This window comes from Mercurialis annua, linkage group LG4 (assembly GCF_937616625.2).
Source record: "Mercurialis annua linkage group LG4, ddMerAnnu1.2, whole genome shotgun sequence".
NCBI lineage: Eukaryota > Viridiplantae > Streptophyta > Magnoliopsida > Malpighiales > Euphorbiaceae > Mercurialis > Mercurialis annua.
This window is the reverse complement of record NC_065573.1, coordinates 27304279-27326463: the sequence shown is the minus strand read 5'-3', so window position 1 is coordinate 27326463 and position 22185 is coordinate 27304279. Positions and strand designations below refer to the sequence as shown.

At 32.8% G+C, this 22185-nt stretch overlaps 1 protein-coding gene across 1 annotated transcript; it reads left to right on the top strand.

The window, feature by feature from the left end:
* Positions 1–4010: 4010 nt before the first annotated feature.
* Positions 4011–21649, top strand: LOC126676826 (DNA-directed RNA polymerase I subunit 1). Its single transcript, XM_050371115.2, has 21 exons — positions 4011–4166; positions 4312–4481; positions 4696–4855; positions 4992–5318; positions 5865–6083; positions 6239–6412; positions 6868–7027; positions 8189–8376; positions 8778–9041; positions 9276–9364; positions 9472–9619; positions 9734–9952; positions 10166–10591; positions 10706–10853; positions 13208–13416; positions 14662–14864; positions 15483–15681; positions 15793–16058; positions 17099–17239; positions 19042–19912; positions 20973–21649. The coding sequence occupies exons 1-21, from the start codon at positions 4152–4154 to the stop codon at positions 21567–21569; spliced, it is 5193 nt and encodes a 1730-aa protein (XP_050227072.1). The 5' UTR covers positions 4011–4151; the 3' UTR covers positions 21570–21649.
* Positions 21650–22185: the final 536 nt, after the last annotated feature.

Here is a 22185-nt window from a genome sequence, read left to right as displayed (position 1 = left end):
TTTCTGTAGATGTTTATCGTGGATAAATCTTTTTGGAATATTTTTTGCCCCGAGTAATTTAATTATTTAGTGAAGTGGTGGACTTTAATTGGTCCACGTATGAATTAGAATACAAGTCTATTTAAAAGTTTCTTGTATTGTCATTCTTATTTGGAGAAAATCTTGTAATATTACTATTTAAATGTGTAAATAAGTAATAAACGAATTTACAAGATTGCCATCATTTTATTTACGTGTCATAGGCTGAGTCCACGGATGACGTGATGGACTGAGTCTACATAAGATCTCTTATTTGATTAGATTTGTGTAAAAACTGAGGAGCTTCCCTTGTAGAAATAGGATACCCAAAGACACATCCCCACATGCATTAGGAAAACACAGAGTATAATAAAACCCTAAACCCTAAAAGATCTTCAGATTGTAGCAAATTCAAAACTCCAACACAAACCTAAATTCATAATCCTAAATTCATAACCCTAAACATTAAGAAGCAGAGAGAAATCATGGGAAAGAAATTAATTGTAAAGCGTGGTAGAGGAAGGCCAAAGAAATTGTTGTGCAAGATTGATAAACCAGATGTTTTAGTGCAAGATCAAGATTTAGTCGGGAAAAAACTGCAAATTATTGATGTGAAAAGAGAATGTGATGGTTCTTATTTGGAAGAAGATATGCCCCAATGGGGTATCAAAAAGAAACGAATTAAAAGAACTCAAATCAAGACGTCGCCAATTCCACTGCCGAGCCCCTTCTCGTGCACTATTTCAGATTTTGTGATTCCGGGGCCTATTCCTGATTTGGATTCTATTTTTTGGGACGACACTATATTTTTTGATTTTTTTAAAGATATTCCAGATTTTGATGATTAATATTTTTGACACTTTTTATTCTGTAAATAATCATATAGAGTTAAATTTAATTTATGGATTCTGTTATGAGTTCATATAATACGGTATAAATAGATTTTTATTCCAATTTTTTTGATCTCGTATATAAATATTCATGGTTATGAGCGCAGAGTTACAACTCATTCGCCGTATTATTTATTTTTTAGTCGGTTTAGCCGATGTCTCTTAACGTAACTCCTCAATAAACATATTAGTAAATTTATTATAATTATATCAATTTTTATTTATAATTAATATTAAATTAGTTAATAATTTTTGTAAATGTAAATATAATACATTCGGTTATTAATTTTTTTCCATACTGAATTTACTTTTCTTTTGATTTTATTATAATCATAATTAAATATTAACTTAATTTATTAATAATATCTTTAAAAATAATAAGATAGAAATTTAAATAATAATATATTGACCAAATACAATATTTTAATTTTGTAGTTCAATCAAACTAAAAGATAGGTATTCCCACTAATTTGGAGACAATTTAGTTATTTTTTACCTACTAAAAGCTAAATTGGAGATAATTTAGCTACCTATTCTAATTAGGACTTTAATTATAATAGTGATTAATTAAATAACTAATTAGTTAATAACTATAAAGTCTTTATTTAATAGTAAACTGAAAAGGATTATTCAGTAAATTTGTTTGTCCCCCCCCCCATCCGTGCTTTTATATATAGTATAGATATAGATATAGATATTTAATTAAATCTATTAATATATCATCTCTATACAATTTAATCAAAATCATTACATAATTGCTTAGATAGTTTTTTCTATCAAATTAGCTCATAATAATAAAATGATAAGATCTATTATTCAAACCATTTTTCTATTAGATGTCTAATATATATTTTGTTAATTAAAACAAATATAAAAAAAATATAATTTAATTCTTTTAAAATTTTAAAATTCTTCACATGTATCAAATTAAAATTATAAATTTCACAAATCATTGAATACAAACTAAAATTCTAAACAATTGAAGTATAAAATTAATTAATGTACATATAAAGTATTTATTAAGTTATTTTTATATTTTAATTTAATTTATATATAAAGTACAAATAGATAGTTAAAATTATTTATTTTGTTTTATATTTTATTTATTAATTACTATTAAACTTTAAAAGTATATATTTAACTAAATAATTTTTTATATTTTTTTATAGTTAATTATATTGAGATATATGGAACATAATAGAATATAATAGTTTAGTTTTTTAATTATTCAACTTCACATTAAAATAAATTTCTAACTGAAATAAAATGGTGAATAATTATTTATTCACACTATTCAATATATACTTTTTTGTATAAAAAATTATACATTTTTTTAGAGGATAAAAAATTATACATTGAATAGTATAAGTAGTAGCCAATGTGGGCCTAGTTTGGATGGCTAATGTGTCTCTAAGTGCATCAAGACGTTGTGAGCTCGAATCACGCCTCGATAACTAACAATTAACAATTGAGATTCTAAGAGTCAATTTCCATCTTTGACAAAAAAATAGTGTAAATACTAATTTATTTAAGTACTTTAATGATATAAAAATTTATCAAAAATAAATAAAAAAATATTATTTATTATTTTAACATTTATATATATGGACCCCACCATCCAAAATTTCTAGATCCGCTACTGCCAAATGGAGCAACGTCTCAAATCTAAAAAACATAGTTTAGAGGGGGTGGTTTCTTGGCTTTTTAGCCAAAAAACCACTCCATCCTCCTTTTTTTTATTTATTTTATGTTATAATATGCTTTTATCTTCAATAATCTCTTCATAGATGAAGTTTTTTGTGTTTTTGAAGGTTCAATTTTGAATGCTTTTTAAAAAAATCTTATCTTTTTAAGATTTTTTAAATTGCATGTTAAGGATCTATGATCCAAAGAGGGTTTTATGAATCTTTTTTGTTTGACATGTCATTATTTTGTTGTCCAGATGATGATACTTGAACCTTAAAATATTGAAGACTTTCTTCAATATTTTTTTTGGTTGTTTATGTTTAATTTTCTAATTATTGTTGATTTTCTATCTAGTTGATTCATTATGAAGAACATGCTTAAATAGTTAGGAACTTTAAAGGATCAAGCGGTTTATCGGTATAGTCGGATGAGATTCAAGTTAAGACACCCGAACCAACGGAACTTCGTTCTTTGTTGTGCGCCAAGATGGCTTGTTAGCGGGATTTCGACTCAATTTTATTTTTTCGATTATTATCTTTGGCTTGTATTTTTTATGGTTTCTTAGAGCATTCCCAATGAACTCTCTAAAATGGTCAAACTCTTTAAATTAAAGAGTTTGATAATAAATTAGGAGTCCAATGGACTCTTTATTCTTTATATTTAGAGTAGAGAGTGAAAATGGCTCTCCACATGTAGAGAGCCATTTTCACTCTCTACTTCATTTTTCAAATAGTAAAATTTTAAATTTTAAAAAAATAAGGTGGTTATTTTTACTTTTAAATATTATATTTTTACTTTTAGTAGAAAAACTGAATAAATAAATGAATAAAAAATTAAATAAAAAAATTTATTTTATTAATATTTAATATTTTATTAATATTTTTTATAAAAATAAAAATAAAATAAAATTTAATATTAGAGAGACAATTAATTTAATATTATTATTATTTAATATTTTTATTTTATTATTAATTATTAAAATTATATACAATGAAAAACTGATATTAAAGAGTTCATTGGAGTAAAATTTTAAATATCACTCTTTATCTTTAAGATGCTCTTTATTTTACAAAAAATGCTCTTTATTTTAAAGAATATCATTGGAAATGCTCTTATTTTATTAAAGTATGTGGAAGACCATATATACACTTGTTGTTACATAATTTTTATTTTTGTACTTTAATTTTCTTCATTAATGAACTTATCTATGGATAAAAAAAAAGGAGCAACGCATCTTATTGCCACCATTCAATAAATTAAGTTCCACGTGCGATGAATTAACAGAAAAGTTAACTCCCGTTATATAGAGGGTTTAAAATTCGAGATTTTAAACGTAAGGGTCGTAATTGAGTATAAGGGTATACATTAGGGTCCCTTTTATACCTTTTCACTTTAATTTATTTCGGACAAATTCTCTTTCGTCTCTTAAACCCCTCAAAGACCCTAAACCATTCTTTTTCTGCCGCTCCATCTTCCTCACCGGAACCGCCACTCTACTAATTTTTCAGCACCGTCGAGCTACGTGAATATCGCCAATCGTTTACTTTTCCGACCAACATGGCCGCCACAGAGGTCCCTACTCTCTCTACTTCCATTCATTTCCAAATTAATTTTTTTATTATTTAGTATTTTAATTTTCAAGTTTAGTTTACTACCAGCTTGAGGTGTGAATTGTATAACTGCTTGATTTTCTGACTATTTGAAATTGAAAATGCAGGGGGCAACTGAGTCTATTGACTCCATAACTTTCAGTTTTTTAATGGATGAAGAGGTAAGAAAGCATAGTTTTGTAAAGATAACAAACCCTAGATTGCTTGATCTTATGGAGAGGCCTATACCTGGTGGCCTTTATGATCCAGCTCTCGGACCGCCCAACGAAAGAACAATGTAATTTTTTCTTTGTACTGATTTCTTTTTGCCTGAATTCAAGAATTGCTCACTGGAACTATGTACAATAGGTTGTTTTCAGTTTATGTCCATCTTCAAGTTATGTCGAGTTTTTATATCTATTGTGATTGATTTCGAATGTTCACATGCGCTGTTTTGCTTTTGTATATGGTAACATATAGTTGATGCTGTTGCCTCCCTTACTTTTATGCAGTTGCAAGACGTGCGGCCAACGGTTTAGTAATTGCCCTGGTCACTGTGGCCATATTGATCTTGTTTCTCCAATTTATAATCCCTTGCTCTTCAATTCTCTTCACAAACTTTTGCAGAGGATGTGTTTTTCTTGTTGTCATTTCAAAGCGGAGAGGGGCCAGGTAATTTCACTATAATAGCTTAGTATGAACAGATAGTTATTAGTTGGTTGCCACTGCTTCCATGTAGTCTTTGCTTTTTTCTTTAGATAATTTTATTCTCTGATTTATTTCCTTTCCAAATCTCTATTAATATAAGGTTGAGAAATGTATTAAACAACTGGAACTCATCATAAAAGGTGATATTGTTGGGGCTAAGAGATTAGAATCAGTCTCACCAAGTGAAGCCTTGTATCCAGAAGAAAGTGATGGGAGTGATGGGAGTGAAGATTCTTCTTCTACAATCTATTCAGGAGCCAAGTGTCATGATGGTGAGAGTGTAAGGCAGCAAGGATGGACATCCCTTCAGTATAAAGAGGCTACATCTGTTTTAGATAATTTTTTAAAGCCAAACCCTAAGAAGTGTAAGAACTGCAAACAGACAAATCCCGACATAAGCAAACCTACCTTTGGATGGTTTCACGTGGTAATTTTTTTCCCATCTTATGGCATTCCTCGAGTCATTTGCCTCTTACTGCTCTTACATATGTTCCGAGTCTGATGGGCACATTTTCATGTGTTACAGATTTATCATATTCCATTGTGCCCCTAAATTATCATAATAATTATAAAAATGATAATTATATAATTTAGTTGAAAGCTGATTGTTGACATGTTTTAACAAAGGCAGCTATTCCAGTACATGATCTTGTTTTTCTTCCATTAAATTGCTGTTTTCTTTCGGAATTTCCTGCTTACACTAATGGAACTTCAAAGAATGATACAGTTACTGGAATGAGATCCTATTATAGGCATTCAATAAAACTTCTGCTCTGATGGACATTCACTATTCTCGTGTTATCTTCATATTGTTCGACTAAGCACTTGTGGTTTTTTGATTTAAGGGTTCTCTTAGTTTGTTTAATTGTTTGATTACATTATTGTTGCACTATTTTTTCTGTAATGGCATATCTGCATCTGGTAGTTTTTTAGACTTGTGATGACCTTTTTTTTTCCTGGTTTATGTTTGTAGGGTCGTATGTCAGATGCCAATATTAGAGCAAATGTGATAACTGCACACCAGCTGGGAGGGCCTTCAGACTATGAAATTGAAGGGACAACAGATGCGGAAGACTATGCTAAACCAGATAATCAAAGTACTGATATGAAAAGGCATAAGAAGAAAGTGAAGCAAGAGGATTCATTTTCAAAGCAGAAGAAAAGTGTCTCCAAGCAGCTTTTACCTTCTGAGGTGCACATCTTTCCAGCATTTGCAAGGGCCACTTTTTGAAGTGTGTGGCTGACGACCCTAGCATGTTTTTCCTGTGTCATAAAAACCATTCTTGTAGGGTTTTGCATTTGAATTTTTCTGATCTTAAAGTGTACTCGGCATTTTTCTTGCTGCAGGTGAAAGAAAAATTAGAGCTACTGTGGGAAAATGAGCCTGATCTTTGCTCATTTATGAGTGATCTTCGGCAGCAATGGTCTGATAAGAAATATGCCGGGCCATATATGTTCTTTTTAGAAACCATTCTAGTACCTCCTACCAAATTCAGGCCACCTACAAAGGGAGGCCATTCTGTAAGTGGTTCTAGAAAATCTTTCTTCGAGAGCTGCACCGATAGAATTTTTGACAGTGGATTTTAGATAGTGAATCTCGATTAAAATATATTTTCACAGTAGTTGGAAGTTTTTGGACGAATGATGGCATTGTTTTTCACTCAGAAAAGTTAACAGAGTAACACATACATTCTTAATGAGGTCTGGGAAGGAATTTGATGGAATTTATGTCTTGTTTCACTTATCATTTGATAGATTTGTGCATTAGTATTCTGACCAAGAATCCTTATGTAACTTCTATGTTCTGTATTCCCTTCCTTTGTCATCTTTTGGTTCTTTTCTGCTGCATCCTTTATATCATGTGGTGTGGGCAGGTGCCAGATGGATGGATTGTTAGTAAAGAAAAAATAGGGCTGGGATGAAGGGTTTTAGGTTTAATTGACCATTTGCATTTTGCTTATTGATTCTTCTTGCAGGTAATGGAGCATCCTCAAACTGTTTTGTTAAGCAAGGTGATAGAGTCAAACATATATTTGGGAGATGCTCACATTAATAAAGAACATAATAAAATAATTACGCGATGGATGGATCTCCAGGCATCTGTTAACATACTGTTCGATAACAAATCTATGAAGGGTGATTATCTCTTGTAACTCTGCTCTCATTTTAACAACTTGTTTGAACTTTTTTTAGTTTGACAATATGACTTTTGAAGGAATGCTTATGCTGTGGACTGTGGCCAGTGCTGCCCTAGCTCTCATCTTAATCAAATGTCGTAACAAACCTGTTTGGGAAATATGATTCACACTATTTAGGATTGAATATCTCAGTTATCTTCCTTCAGTTCAACCTACACATACATAGTATTTGCACATCTTGGTATTTTCTAATGAATAAATGACTCGCATAATGAGAAAAAAATTCTTATATTTCTTTTACCTTGGCATTTGCAAAATTATGCATGACACTCTCAATAGGTAGATTAAGAAATAAATCTTCTTGTGTGAAGGTTTAGACGGTGTTTATTTGATGTCTGCTGGCTATTTTAGTTCTTGTAATCTGCAGCGGCTACATCACTCATCTATAAATTCAGTATGTAGATTAACAAATAAATCTTCTTGTGTGAAGGTTTAAACGGTGTTTGTTCCATGTCTGCTGGCTATTTTAGATTTTAATCTGCAGCGGATACTTTACTCATAGATAACCTTAATCTTCACTATTTCATGTTAGTGGAATGTGCTCACATATTGTTGATATGGTAATACTTTTTTTTTTTTTTTGATAATTTATGGTATCACACTTAGGTTAGATATAAAACAAAATGTTATGAACACTTCTTACGGAAACCTAACCTTTCTTGTAATTTAGATCAGGGTCCTTTTCTCATGGATTATATTAAAATGGAACATTACAAAAAAGTGGAAATAATTTATATTAGTAAAATTATGACGAGCCTCATGAAATTTACTCTTTCTTTTTGCTTTTTACCTCTTCCTGAAAATTTACTGTGTCTTCCAATTATATTAAATTCATGTTATTTTTGTGTTGTATTGTATTTTTTGCTCCACTTACAACCCAAGTTTAGTGATAACGGGTTTGGTTCTTAGGTATATACAACCAAATACTAAATTGTCGAGTTTAAGAAAAGTCAGGACAGATTGAGTATTATTAATGGGTGTATATATGATTCTATAACTTTATTGTTTTCTTTCTTAATGCTTCCACATGTTTTGATTTTTTTAGAATGTCTTGAGATCGAGTTGAACCGAGTGTTGTGCTGTCTGTTCTTGGTTACAGGGAGTCAAGGGGAGGCGGCTCCTGGAATTTGTCAGTTGCTTGAGAAAAAAGAAGGCCTGTTTCGCCAGAAAATGATGGGAAAGAGGGTTAATTATGCATGTCGTTCTGTCATCTCCCCAGATCCATATTTAGGTGTCAATGAAATTGGGATTCCTCCATGTTTCGCAGTGAAGTTAACTTATCCTGAGGTGAGGTCTTGCTATGTATCTTCTTCTATTGAGGATTTTTTGTATGTTTTGCGTTATTTGTCATTGCTTTCGGTTACTTGTTTTCTTTTCTCTTACAGTCTGCATTAAGTGGATATGAATAAATTGTATTTCATGGAATGAGTAGGTACCTTTTTTTGCCTTTGGATTGGAGTTGCTTTTATTCCCTCATTGAAAATTTTCCTGTCCCAAATTTGAGATTGTTAGTGAGTACAGTTTGAAAAATTTAATTTTTGGCTCTAGTTTCTTCTTGCATAGTTTTTTCTAGTTCAGAATGCTTCTTCAGATGATAGTTCTCAATAGAATGACTTCTTTTGGGTTAAAATCCTTCAATACTAGTTGTTTCATTATCCTTTTGGATTCTGATGTTAGTATCCTCGCAGAGAGTTACTCCCTGGAATATTTCTAAGTTGAGGAGTGCTGTGATCAATGGACCGGAAAATCATCCCGGAGCTACACAATATGTAGATAAGCTGTCAACTAACAGACTGCCACCTAGCCGGAAAGCACGAATATCAATATCACGGAAATTACCTTCTACAAGAGGTGCTGTTGCAGAACATGGGAAGAGTTCGGATTTTGAATGTGAAGGCAAGATCGTGTATCGCCATATACAAGACGGAGATGTTGTTCTTGTCAATCGGCAGGTATTTAACCATGTGTATGGATCATCTGAATTATAACATGCTTGATGACGTTCTGTGATATGTTCTCCTCATTGATGATGAGGTTATGCAATTTCTATTCCTACTATATCAGTACTATAAGTTTGCATGAGCTTAGGGTTATCTGCTATAATTAGTACTGTTATTTATCTGGACGTGGAGAATAGCTTGTTTCCTTGTAATTCCTTTATTTTGATGTAAAAGTTTGGATGACAGCCTACACTTCATAAGCCAAGTATAATGGCGCATGTAGTTCGTGTTCTTAAGGGGGAGAAAACGCTTCGTATGCACTATGCGAACTGCAGGTAACTTCATTTTCTGTGCGTGTGTGTGATCTTCTACCTACAAACTATCTCAAAAGTAGAATTTTCGATACTACCTTTTAATACCATAATATCTTTTCTCATACCAGTACATACAATGCGGACTTTGATGGTGATGAAATGAATGTGCATTTCCCACAAGATGAAGTTTCTCGTGCAGAAGCTTACAACATTGTTAATGCTAATAATCAGTATGTCCGTCCTTCTAATGGTGAACCACTTAGAGGCCTGATTCAGGTTTCAATATCTCTTTGAATACTGTCCATAGCTATGACCATTCTCATTTTGTTTGATATTGCAAAGTATATTTTCTGTAACCTTCTATAAGTTTTTACTCATTAATTGCATCAGGACCATATTGTGAGTGCTGTACTCCTTACAAAAAAGGATACCTTTCTAAGCCAAGATGAGTTCAATCAACTACTTTATAGTTCTGGTGTCTCCACTGCTGGGGCGAATTGTTTCCATGGCAAGCCTGGCCAGAAAGTTTTGTGGTCACGTTCTGAAGATGAGATTCAGATCCTTCCACCTGCAATTTGGAAACCGGAGCCTCTTTGGACAGGAAAGCAGGTTAAGCATTTCTTGAAAAAAAATCTCAAATAGAATATAGTACTTTGTTGCTTCATAATGGTTTGAAAGCCAAACACTATTTTTCTTTAGTTAAAAGAAAGTATTTTTAGAATTTTGGTGAGTATTAAAGGACTTGAGACAAGAAATCGATGTTTCTGGAAATTATGCTGCTCTTTATGATTGGTCTATTTCTAATTTCATTTTGTCATTTAGGTGATTACTGCAATATTAAATCACATTACAAAAGGTCATACATCATTTACTGTTGAAAAAGAGGCCAAGATTCCTCCTAATTTCTTCAAGAGCAAAGCAACTGAATATAAGCCCAGCAAGGAAGAGAACTATAATGAAAACGCGGAAGATAATCGTGATAACAATGAGGACCAGAAAAATGATAAATATAAGAAAAAGAAGTCTGATAAAGGTACGGGGAAAAAATCTTATGAAGATAATCCTACAAATATGGAGCCTGGAGAAGAGAAAATGTTGGTGTATAAGAATGAATTGGTTCGTGGTGTGATTGATAAAGCTCAGTTTGGTGAATATGGTTTAGTACATACAGTTCATGAACTCCTTGGCTCAAATACTGCTGGCATTTTGCTCTCTGTATTAAGTCGTCTGTTCACTGCCTATTTGCAGGTCAAGAAGCTTACATTGATAGTTATTTTTAATTTTTATGTAATTTTGCTCGTAATTTGTGTTTGAACTTCATTAATATGCATAAACGTAGAACTATTTCATTTAATTATGCAGATGCATGGATTTACATGTGGGGTGGATGATCTTTTGATAATGAAAACTAAAGATGAAGAAAGGAAGAAGCATCTTGAACTCTGTGAAAAGAGTGGTGAAGCAATTCATCGTAATTTCATTGGAATCATGGATGAAAAGATTAAGATGGGTATTGCTTTCTACCTTTACTCCTTACTGATACCGTGGCTGTAATTTTCTATCAGCATGTTAAAATTTAATGTTTACTTGATAAATGAGATAACCGGTCATGCGAGCATGTGAATTTTCAGTATCTAGGAGATAATGCAAAATGAACCTTTCTGACATATTGGTTTTTTTTTTACTATAAATGAGTTACACAGACGAGCCTTATTGCTTACGATCAGTGGTACTGCAATATATTTCAATTATCAATTGCAGTTTTGGATAACTTGTAGGAGAAGCATAGTAGAATCTTCATGAACTGTTTCGATTTGGTTACAATAGTCTTTTGCATCTAAGAAATGAGAGATGATCAGAAGACTTGCTTGATATTTTATAAAATGTGTTTATCGTCTGTCATGTATTTTGGCAGTAATATCACGGGTTTTAAATTTCTATCAATCACATTGTTTCCGTATCAGAATTTCTTCTATATTTAATATTCTCAAACCCTCAACAAGAATAAATGACAAAGGGAACCTGGGCTATTTCTTATACATATCTATTGCTATTTTTAGGATTGTTTGACTTTCAGCGTTGATTTGGAAATTCAATTATTTGAGTTTTAGGTCTTAGCTCATTTTTTGTAAGTGAAATTTTGACCTGTAAATGAGGAAGCAGAAAATGATTTTACATGGGTCCGACACCATCACTGAATGATTTTGAAATTTCTTCTTCTGGAAAATATAAAGTAATTCACAAACAAGTGTTTAGCTGCTTTCATGAAATTATTCCAATCTGATCAATGCATTTTGAAACTCATCCAAATTCAAGATTTTACTTACAATTTCCTATCTATCTACCTTGGCATATTTTGTAATTCATCTATTCCTGAATCAAAGGTATGTGTGCTACTATTGAATGCCTAGAAAAAGAGCAGTTATTGGAGTCGAATTTTATTGTTTATCCATAGCAAACTAGACTGAGTAAGCTATCTACCAGACAACTTTGACCTTCTTATGTGTAGCCCAAACTAATTTGGGGCATATTATTATTCTTAAAACTCAATTTGTAGCTTAATCATCATGGAAATATTATTTTAACATGCCCTAGTGACCTAATATGTCTTCGAAACATCTTTCAATTACTCAATCCTTTCAATTTTTATAATGAAACCCTCTGTTTTCGAATTTTTTATTTCAATTTTACTTCCTCAGTTAAAAGTCAAACAAATTTGAGCGAATATTTTTAATATATCATCTCATATGGCACCATACTCGAACAATTAAAAGAAAAAAAGGTATTGTAACCTAAATGATACCTTTTTTTTTTCAATTGAACAAGTATATATATTGAAGTCTGTTTCAAATTTCGAGGATTTTTCAATTAATACCTTTTTGTATTTATTTTTTCAGTCGGTCGCCCAATGGGATTTCATGTAAGAAATATCCATCAGAATTAGGTTTAATTTGACCGGAATGGTAAATTTTTAAAAAATGGAAGTATAGGGTTCAATTAGAAACAATTGAAAGGATTGGGTATAATAAGTTTTTTAAGTTTAGGATTGTTTTAGTTATTAATCCATTTAAATTCATAATATTCCCAAAATCAGAATTTGGTGAACATGCCAAGCCAGCTCAACAAAATCATTCAGAGGGCTTTGAGGGTTTTACCAGAGCCAAGAAACAAAACAAGAGAAATAAATGAGAGTCTAGGATAGTTAAAGAGTGATATAGTTTCAGGAAAGGAACTGAGAGTGGAAAAAGAGAGTCTAGGAAAGTTAAAGAGTGATATAGAGTCAGGAAAGGAACCGAGAGTGGAAAAGTAAGCAGAAAAAAATGAAAAGAGTATAAAGTAAAAAGGTCCCTTTTCCTAGAGAAAAATTAAAAGAATCATTAGCGGAATTCATGCCAGCAATTTGGTCAACATTTTGTCGCTTTAGCATCCTGGATATGTTGATATTAAAATGAGAGCTTCATGATGTTTAACTTGAGAATGAAATTTGAGGAAGGTAATATATAACAGTCATAAGTTAATGGCCATTAGATGAAACATTGTGAATTCACTAGGCTTGAAGTTTTTTGTTGGGAGTGCTCAGTAGGACTGGCCAGCGGGTTTGACCAAGTAATCTACATGCACTATTCATGAGTCTGCCATTGGCGTTTTCCGTGCTGCATCTGCTTTCTGTTCAACAAACATAAGCTATCATAAATATATAAAATGGTGCCCGAGTGCAATATTTAATTCCACTATTTTCTCTTATATTTAGTAAGTTCAATTATTCTAACTGTTATATAATTTCTGGCTTAGTTTATGTGTACATGTCTGTTTAGTCTTTTCCTTTTCATGGAGTAACAATTTTTTTGTTGGTCTTCTGTGCAGATCCTGTGACGATGCAATTGAGTATTGAAAAAATTATACGCAGCGATGGAGATGCTGCTTTGGCATATTTGGATAGGCAGATGAGTAATGAACTCAATACAAATACAAGCTCGGATATCATCAGTAATTTATTGTCTGATGGATTACTTAAACCATCTGGAAAGAACTGTATATCCCTTATGACCACATCTGGTGCTAAAGGTAGCAAAGTAAGTTATTTCCATTCTGGCAATACTTGTGGTATCCTGCTAGAGTTTAAAATTCATCATATTGTATGATTGTGTTTTGGAGTCTGCAGTTGAACCCTAGTCTTGCAGCAGCGGTATAGCATGTATTTTTTTTTATAAGAAATTTTATGCTTTTTTTGTTCAATTAGTTTGTTTAGTAATCTTGATCTATGGTGAATGATTTTTGAATCCGATGAAAGTTAAAATACAAATAGTTGGGCACTGAAACAAGGAAATAAAAAGTCATTCTTTTCCCGTCCTTATCCTAACTTCCAAATAGCGGGACTAAAATCCATTGCCATACCACTTGGCTGTCGACAACCCCTTTTCGGGATCTGCTGCTATATTGTAGCTTGAAAAGGACTAAATTATGAACCGTACTTGGTTTTTTCTGATTGGAGAATGTTATGCTTCTAATCGTTCAATCAGCTTGTTTAGTAATTTTGATATTCAGTGATCTTTAAATTTGCGTTTTTGATGGAGGGATCTTGATTTGTGATGCCTCATCTCTTGTTCTGTTCCTGTCTGTAAAATCTAACAGTGCAATTTTTAATGCAATTTTATTAGAGTATTTTGATGTTCTACGCTTCATATAACCAGTGTCAAAAAATTTTGTTACTGAAATATTTTACCTTAAACATCCTAATCATTACTTCCATTAAGCAGCCAACCCTGTCTGGCTGGCTACAGTTTGGTCTTTATATCTTATATTTAAATGCCGTTCAGCTCTTCTGGCTTGTGTGTATATAGCTTATTGATGTGCAATGCTCTCTGGACTATGTAGTAAAAGTTCTGTATAACTCTCAAACTTCTAGTATCAAAGATCCACTTTGTGGAACTCACAAGTCACACCTGAGATTTCTCTCTTTTTTTCCACCTTTTTTCATTTTCTGGGACATCCATTGTTGATAACACAGCTTCTATTTAAATATTTAAAATTAAAGAAACGTAGATAAAATGGTGATACAATAGGACGGAGGCTGGATGGTGTATGCAGAAGGTTGACAAGAAGAGGATATGCAAAAATAAAATCGATATTGACTTCTTAAGTTGAACAAATTTGACATCAGGATTTGTTACTCTTTTGTGACTCACCTTCAAAATATTAGTTGTACTATGCCATTTGGATCTCAATTCACGTGTAGCTTGTAGCTCGTACACCTTATTCTCCTGCTTTGTTGAGAGTCTCCTAAGAGTGATTTACTAAATGTCTCATGCTTTTCACAGGTGAATTTCCAACAGATTTCTTCTTTCCTGGGCCAACAAGAATTGGAAGGTAAAAGAGTTCCTCGAATGGTTTCTGGAAAGACCTTGCCCAGCTTTCATCCATGGGATTGGGCTGCTCGTTCTGGTGGCTATATTATTGATCGGTTTCTTACTGGTCTTCGTCCACAAGAATATTATTTTCATTGCATGGCTGGTCGGGAAGGGTAAATAAACGGCAATATAACCTTTTTTCAGTTTTAATAACCTTGATGCTAGGTTGAATTGATGAGTTGGTGCTACGTTTAACAATTTCATGACTGTTTCTTCACATATGAAGCGGACCATTTCGCAAGTAACATTTAAATAAGTGATCAAATCAAAGTATGACAGTGTACTAATAAATATAAGAAGATAAATATTGATAAATTTAAGCAGTTCTTCCACTGAAGAGTGAACCAGAATTTGGCTCTATCTTCATTTTGTTCTAGTGCAAGTTTAAAGCATGTGCTGCTAAAAACTTAATGGACTATAATCTTTTTAGATTATTCATTTTTGAATAGTTTTAATTAGTCAAATAGTAAGTAAACACATGTTTATATTTTTCATTTATTATATTGCACTAGTTAAAAATCTATTCCTCAATTTACAATACGAACTTGATTTTTAGCTTTTATAGTTTTTTCTCGCCACTTGAGCTGTGGTTTTCAGCATTACCTTAGAACGCTAATACTTATTATTTGTATAGATTTCTTGATATTGCAGCTTGGTAAGTGAGTGAGGCTTCAATATGTATCATATCATTATTGTTGGTCTTAATGATTTTAATAAATTAACATTTACAGGCTTGTTGATACAGCAGTGAAAACATCTCGCAGTGGATATTTGCAAAGATGCTTGATTAAGAATCTTGAGTGTCTTAAAATTGGTTATGACTTCACAGTTCGTGATGCTGATGGTTCAATTGTTCAATTTTACTATGGAGAAGATGGTATTGATGTTCATAAGACCAGCTTTGTTGCAAAATTTGAAGAACTTGCTCTGGTGAGATAATGATTTTTTTAGTTAGTTTCGAATGGAATTACTTCTAAGGATCAGATCTAAAATATGATAATTTGATTATGAATTTTGCACTTTCCATATTTTTATTTTCAGAATCAAGATATGCTTCAGGAAAGTTGTGGTGGTCAGCTAGGCACATTTAACACTTACATTTCAGAATTGCCTGAAGCTCTTAAAGACAAAGCAGAAAGATTTCTTGATAATTTCCCTCTAATGGGCCGGGTTGCTTCTAATTTAGTGAAGCGTGAAAATTTATATAACTTAATGAAGCAAAAATTTCTCTTGAGCCTTGCACAGCCAGGAGAACCAGTTGGCGTGCTGGCTGCTCAGTCTGTAGGAGAACCTTCGACACAGATGACGTGAGATTGTTTTCTGTTATTCTGTGTATTTGTGCATTTATTCTTTGCTCTATAAATGGTTCTCGTGCTTTCATAATTATATTTATGCGTTTGTTCTATCAATGGATCTGTTTGCTGCTAGTCTAATGAAAGTTTTTGATGTCATGAAATTTTCTGTATGGTTGATGTTCATATGAGGCTGGATAGGTTTCATAACACATCTATTAGGGAGAAGGTGGAGGTAGCTTCTATTGAGGAGGTTGATTTAGATGATTTGAGCATATGAGTTATAGATCTAGAGATGCAGAGATGCTCTAGTTAGAAAAGTTGACCATGTTAGAGTAGATCGAAGTTAACCCAAGAGATGCTTAAATATGATTTGAAGTTTTTAGACCTTTTTGAAGATTTGAGTTAAAATCAGGCGGATTGGATAAAAATAATCCATATAGCCTACACCAATCAACTTAATAAGCTGTACAGCTTAAAGTTTTAGATGAATTGAGTAGTTGATGTTTATGTTTAAGTTTTCAGAAGACATTGCTTCATTGGAGTTTGACACTGAACCTAAAAATATTTCGCTTTGACAAACTTAAAAAATTTAATCTATGAGTTCTTAGAACTATATTATCATTACATCAATTGGAATTCTTAGAATTAGTGGGGTTCAATCATTTGATTGCATCTGTCATATTCAAATTTCGTTTTCTAGTGGTTTTGTAAATTATTTTGCTTATGCATTTGTAACTGATCCTCCCTTTCACAATCTTTTTATCTGTTTGGAAATGATTCTATTTATTTTCTTGTAGTGTATAGTGAAGTGAGACTGTCAGGGTCAGTTCATAGATGTTAGTATAGGCTATATTGTACATATACAGGAAAAAGTACTGCACAAGTGTATATACCTATGGTTTTTTTCCATTCTTTCTTTGTTTTCCCTTCCATATTACATGTTATTTTTGCAATATGGCTTGTTTATGTTCTGGTATCCGCTATAATGTTCAAAATATGACATCTATTTGAATTACTAATTTATTTCTCCTAATGCTGGCATTGATTTATAGATTGAACACTTTCCATCTTGCTGGGAGAGGTGAAATGAATGTCACTCTTGGAATACCACGTCTTCAAGAGATCCTGATGACAGCTTCTGTTGATATTAAAACACCAATTATGACCTGCCCCCTGCAGGAGGGAAGAACAAAGTAAGTTGCTAAAACTTTATTGCATCTTATCTAACTATTGAAAATTTTTGATTAGAATATTAATTTGCAAATGCAGAGCTACTTTTCCCTTTAATTTTATCAATAATGACAATTCTTTAGAGATGTCAAATTAAAATGAAAAGCACCCTTACAAGAACAAGACATCTAGGTCGAGGGCTACAGTGATTTAGTGTGTTCAGCAAACAACACGTAGAGAACTAGCTGCTCATCTGAAGTTTGATTTAAGCCGACATAAAATTGACTTTTGGTTACAAAATAATTGATGTACGGTGATAGATCTATTATAAAGTTAAATCTAAATATACTTTGGTTACAAGGTGATAAATCTCCTCCCCTTTTTGAAATCAAAATGTCGATTCGTTTTCCGCCCCAAATGAGATGGGGAATTTGTAACCCCCTTTTTTACTTTTTGGCCGTGACTAAATTAACACTTCATACCCAATCTAATTAACACTTCATACCCAATCTTTTCCTCTTTGGACATTCTATTCTAATTGATAGCATCTATTTATAAAATATTTTTTACTTGATTCACCTCTTCAATTAAGATCTTTTGATATTCTTAGTGACGTGATGTATTTAGTTTTGATGCAAAAAATGGGTGTGAAAGCAAAATCATATTTTATTTATCAAATTATCTTATTTAATGATGTGTATAGAAAACTCTTTTCAATTAGATTAGGATAGGAGTATTTGTTAGCCTCAACTGGTCAATATGGGCTATAAAATGTGGGACAAAAACAGGTGAAAGAGATCGAATTCCCAAATTGAAGCAGCCCCTTATATATGCTAGACCAAAAGTTTTTTGGATAGTTTATAGGTCTTATATGCGGCATGCCTAAGTTACATGGAACAGCAGACTCCCAAACTCATGGTAAGGGTATGGGGACATGATGCACTAACTAGCTAAATGTACAGGTCTCTAGGGGGTAGGCTTAGTTTGATGGTGGAATGTGAAGTATATTAATCTGGTACAACGACTTTATTAATCCGGTTCATTAGGCTTTCAATTTCTTTAACTAGAGCCCTGAACATATTTATTGAATTTTGGTTTTGATAATTTTTTTTAAGGCCAACGAACTGGAATAACTTTTAGTTATGATAAATATGAAAATAAAAGATTAATAGATAAACTATTGTAAGAGAAATTGAGCTTGATCAAGGGGCAACTGTTTAAATCTATCTAGACAGAATTTAATTAAAACCACTAGAAAAAGGAAGATAATTACGTGAAAAGTAAAATTAAGAAGCTAATTACTTAACTAAATCAAATTTAAATTGTTGCAGCACCCAATTTATTTTGCCGCAACTCATAGATATAACATGATGAGCTTCCAAGGCGTCCATCTTCTACCTCTCTTCTTCACTAAGTTGCCTCAATTTCTTGTGACAGACTTTTATCTTCCCTTTGCTTCTTTTTCTTTTCCTATTCGTTTATGTGTATTCCAGATTTTGTCTTGCCACATACTGGAACTCTGATGGAACCATACTCCAGTATTCAAAATTGACATAAATTGCCTATACTGTTAAGAGTCTTAACTTCAGACTATTATTATGAGATCTATAGTAACAGGAAGTCCATACAATTATAACTTCATATGCTAGTTGGTTCAGAATATGACACTGATGTTCACAATTTACATAAGCTATCATCCAGTTAAGACATTATTATGAACATAAACTTTTTATTCAAAAGGTGCATTTTGTTATGAATGATAGGGGGAGAGAGAGAGAGAAGAGATTGAGAGTTCACACTAATGTATATCATATCTGGCTTGCAGAGATGATGCTGAACGTCTTGCTGATAAGTTGAAGGTCGTCACTGTAGCAGATATAGTGGAGAGTATGGAAGTATCTGTGTTGCCATTTTCTATACAAGATGGTGCCATTTGCAGAATTTATAAGCTTAAAATGAAGCTGCACATTCCTGCACACTACCCTCAATATGCTGAAATATCAGTAGAAGACTGGGAAGAAACCTTAGATGTGTCGTTTGTAAGGGCATTGGAGGATGCTATTCAAAAACACATGATCTTGCTCTCTAAAATTAGTGGCATCAAATTTTTGCTTGAATCACGTTCAATGGCTGGTGAGGTAGATGAAGATGCTGCTGATGACATTTCACGCAAGGGAAAAAATGACGATGCTGCTGCTGCTGATGACGACGCTGGTGAAACAGGTGATGATCTTGGTATGGATGTGCAGAAAAGAAAGCTTCAAGGAACAGATGAGATGGACTATGATGATCTTGGCTTAGATAAACAGAAAAAAAAGCCTCAAGCGACAGATGAGATGGACCACACTGACTGCCTTGAGGTGGAACTGAATGAAGAGGATTCTACAGTCAGTGAAGAGTCAGCGGGATTCGAAAGCGAAATTGATCAGGGCGATAATGAGACTGAGGTTAATAAGGATGCCGTGCTCGATAATGAAGCTGCTGAAACCATACACCATGAAAAGCTCTCCAAGCCCAAGTTGAGGAACAAAGCTTCTGAGCCTAAGCCTAAATTACTGGATAAGAAGAAAAAAGCAAAAGCCAAACGAGTGAGGACATTGAAAGATTACGATAGAGCGGTTTTTGCAGAGGCCAAGAAAATGCACTTCGAAGTCCACTTCAAATTCACCAATGAGCCACATATTTTACTTGCTGAGGTATGCTCGCATATGGAGTATCTTATGCTTGTTATTTTATTTAGTTTCCTTCTTAACAATACTGCTTTGTGGTTTGACTTATAATTACCAATTTTAACCTTCTAAAAAATGTTTAACATACACTTCAATGACGACTTAGGTTTTTTGTTTATTTTTGGCTAAACCCATCTAGAGGCCCTTGTACTATATCATTTTTATTCAAAAAGCCCTTGTACTATTTTTTTGTTCTTCAGGTCCCTGTACTTGGCAAAATTCCGATTTTTAGGTCCTTTTGAGGGACTGGAGGAACAAAAAAATTGTAAGTAAAGGGACTGGAAAAAACCAAAAAAGGACCTAAAAATCAAAAATTATGTAAGTAGAGGGACTTGAATAACAAAAAAATAGTACAGGGGCTTTTTGAACAAAAATGCTATAGTACAAGGGCCTCTAGATGGGTTTAGCCTTTATTATTAACATTTGTGCTATTGATAGATAGCTTTTCTACTCCCTCTGTCCCGATTAAGAAGGGACAAATGCCTTTTGCACATAAATTCAGAAAGCAATAAATAACTAACATTTTTTTAGTTTACCCCTACTAATGGTGGTCTTGGGGGATTTTCACATAAAATGACACAAAAATCATGATACGGACTCTGAGATGAGACATAAAAATGAGATATGTCCCTGCTTAAACAGGACTGAGGGAGTATTCATTTATGATTAATGAGACATTTTGTTATTTATTTCTCATTTAATTTGCAGTGAGTTTTTTGCTGGAATTTTTTGCTTCTTTTGTCACGTATTTTATTGGAGACAACGGCTTGTAGCTTTCCTCTACCTGTCATTTGCATGTTTTTGCACGCAGCATGCATGAGAACATTTATTTGAAAGAAATGTGGTGGAAGGTTAAAGCATCATCTGTTGAGAAAACAAATTTAGCCGAGTATTTTATGTGGCTTCTTCTTGCTCTTATACCGTCTTGATAATTATGGATGTGTGTTTTTCACATTTTGAAATTTATTGAAAATTACTTGAACTTCCATTCTAGCTGAAATTGAACTGTTTGTTTAATCATTTGTAGATTGCTCAAAACACGGCCAAGAAGGTTTATATCCAGCACCCTGGGGAGATTAAACAATGTAGAGTGACTGATTGCAAAGAGAATCAAGTGATTTACTATGGAAAAGATCCTAAGGAAAGGATCGATATAAAACCTGACGAAAAAGCAAAACTTCCTGCACTGCATGCAACTGGTGTAGATTTTACTACATTTTGGAAAATGGAAGATCGGCTGGATGTTAGGTACATATATTCCAATAGCATTCATGCCATGCTTAAAACATTCGGAATCGAAGCTGCTAGAGAAACCATTATCAGGGAGATAAATCACGTGTTCAAGTCTTATGGTATATCTGTCAGTAATCGACACTTATCCCTTATCGCTGATTATATGACGCATTCGGGTGGGTATCGTCCGATGAGCCGTCTTGGAGGAATAGCAGAGTCAATATCACCTCTTAGTAAAATGACTTTTGAGACGGCTTCTAAGTTTATTGTTGAAGCTGCACTGCATAGTGAAGTTGACAACTTGGAGACTCCTTCTGCTCGGATCTGTGTTGGATTGCCAGTGAAAATGGGTACTGGTTCTTTTGATTTAATGCAAAAACTGGAAATTTGATGTGCTTTTTAATTTTTCAAGGACTCTGTTTCTGATTTTATTTTTCCTCTATTATTAAATATCTATTTTTTGGCCCCTGATATCATTTTTGATGGTTCTGTAATTATCTTGGATCTGCATTTGGAAGAGTTGGATGAAAATGTTATATTTGCTTAAATGGTATAAACTCTGCGCAGCAAACGGCTAGATCGTAGGTTCAATTAGTCAAAAATTAAATTGAACTTAATAATTAAACTTTTCAGAATTTATAACAATAATTATATCTAATGAACTCAAAATGAAACAAGAAAAATGAAATTGAATACCCTTGTACCTCTCTATATCAGACAGACTTGTAGACAATATGAAAGTGTTATTAACCATCAGAAGATCTGGTGGCTCTCAAAATTGTCTTAGTTAGAGAATTAGCTATTGATTTCCATAATTTTTGTCCTGGAATAGGAATCATGAAACGTAAAGCTCATTATAGTCCCAACGTTCTCAGGAAATTATGAGTTAAATATGCATACTTTGAAGAAAATGGTGGCATTCTGATTGTGTAATTGTCTTGTTTGAACAAGTGGGTATGAGTGCCTTATCATAGCCAGGTTAAATTTTGGGTGAAACATGTCAAATC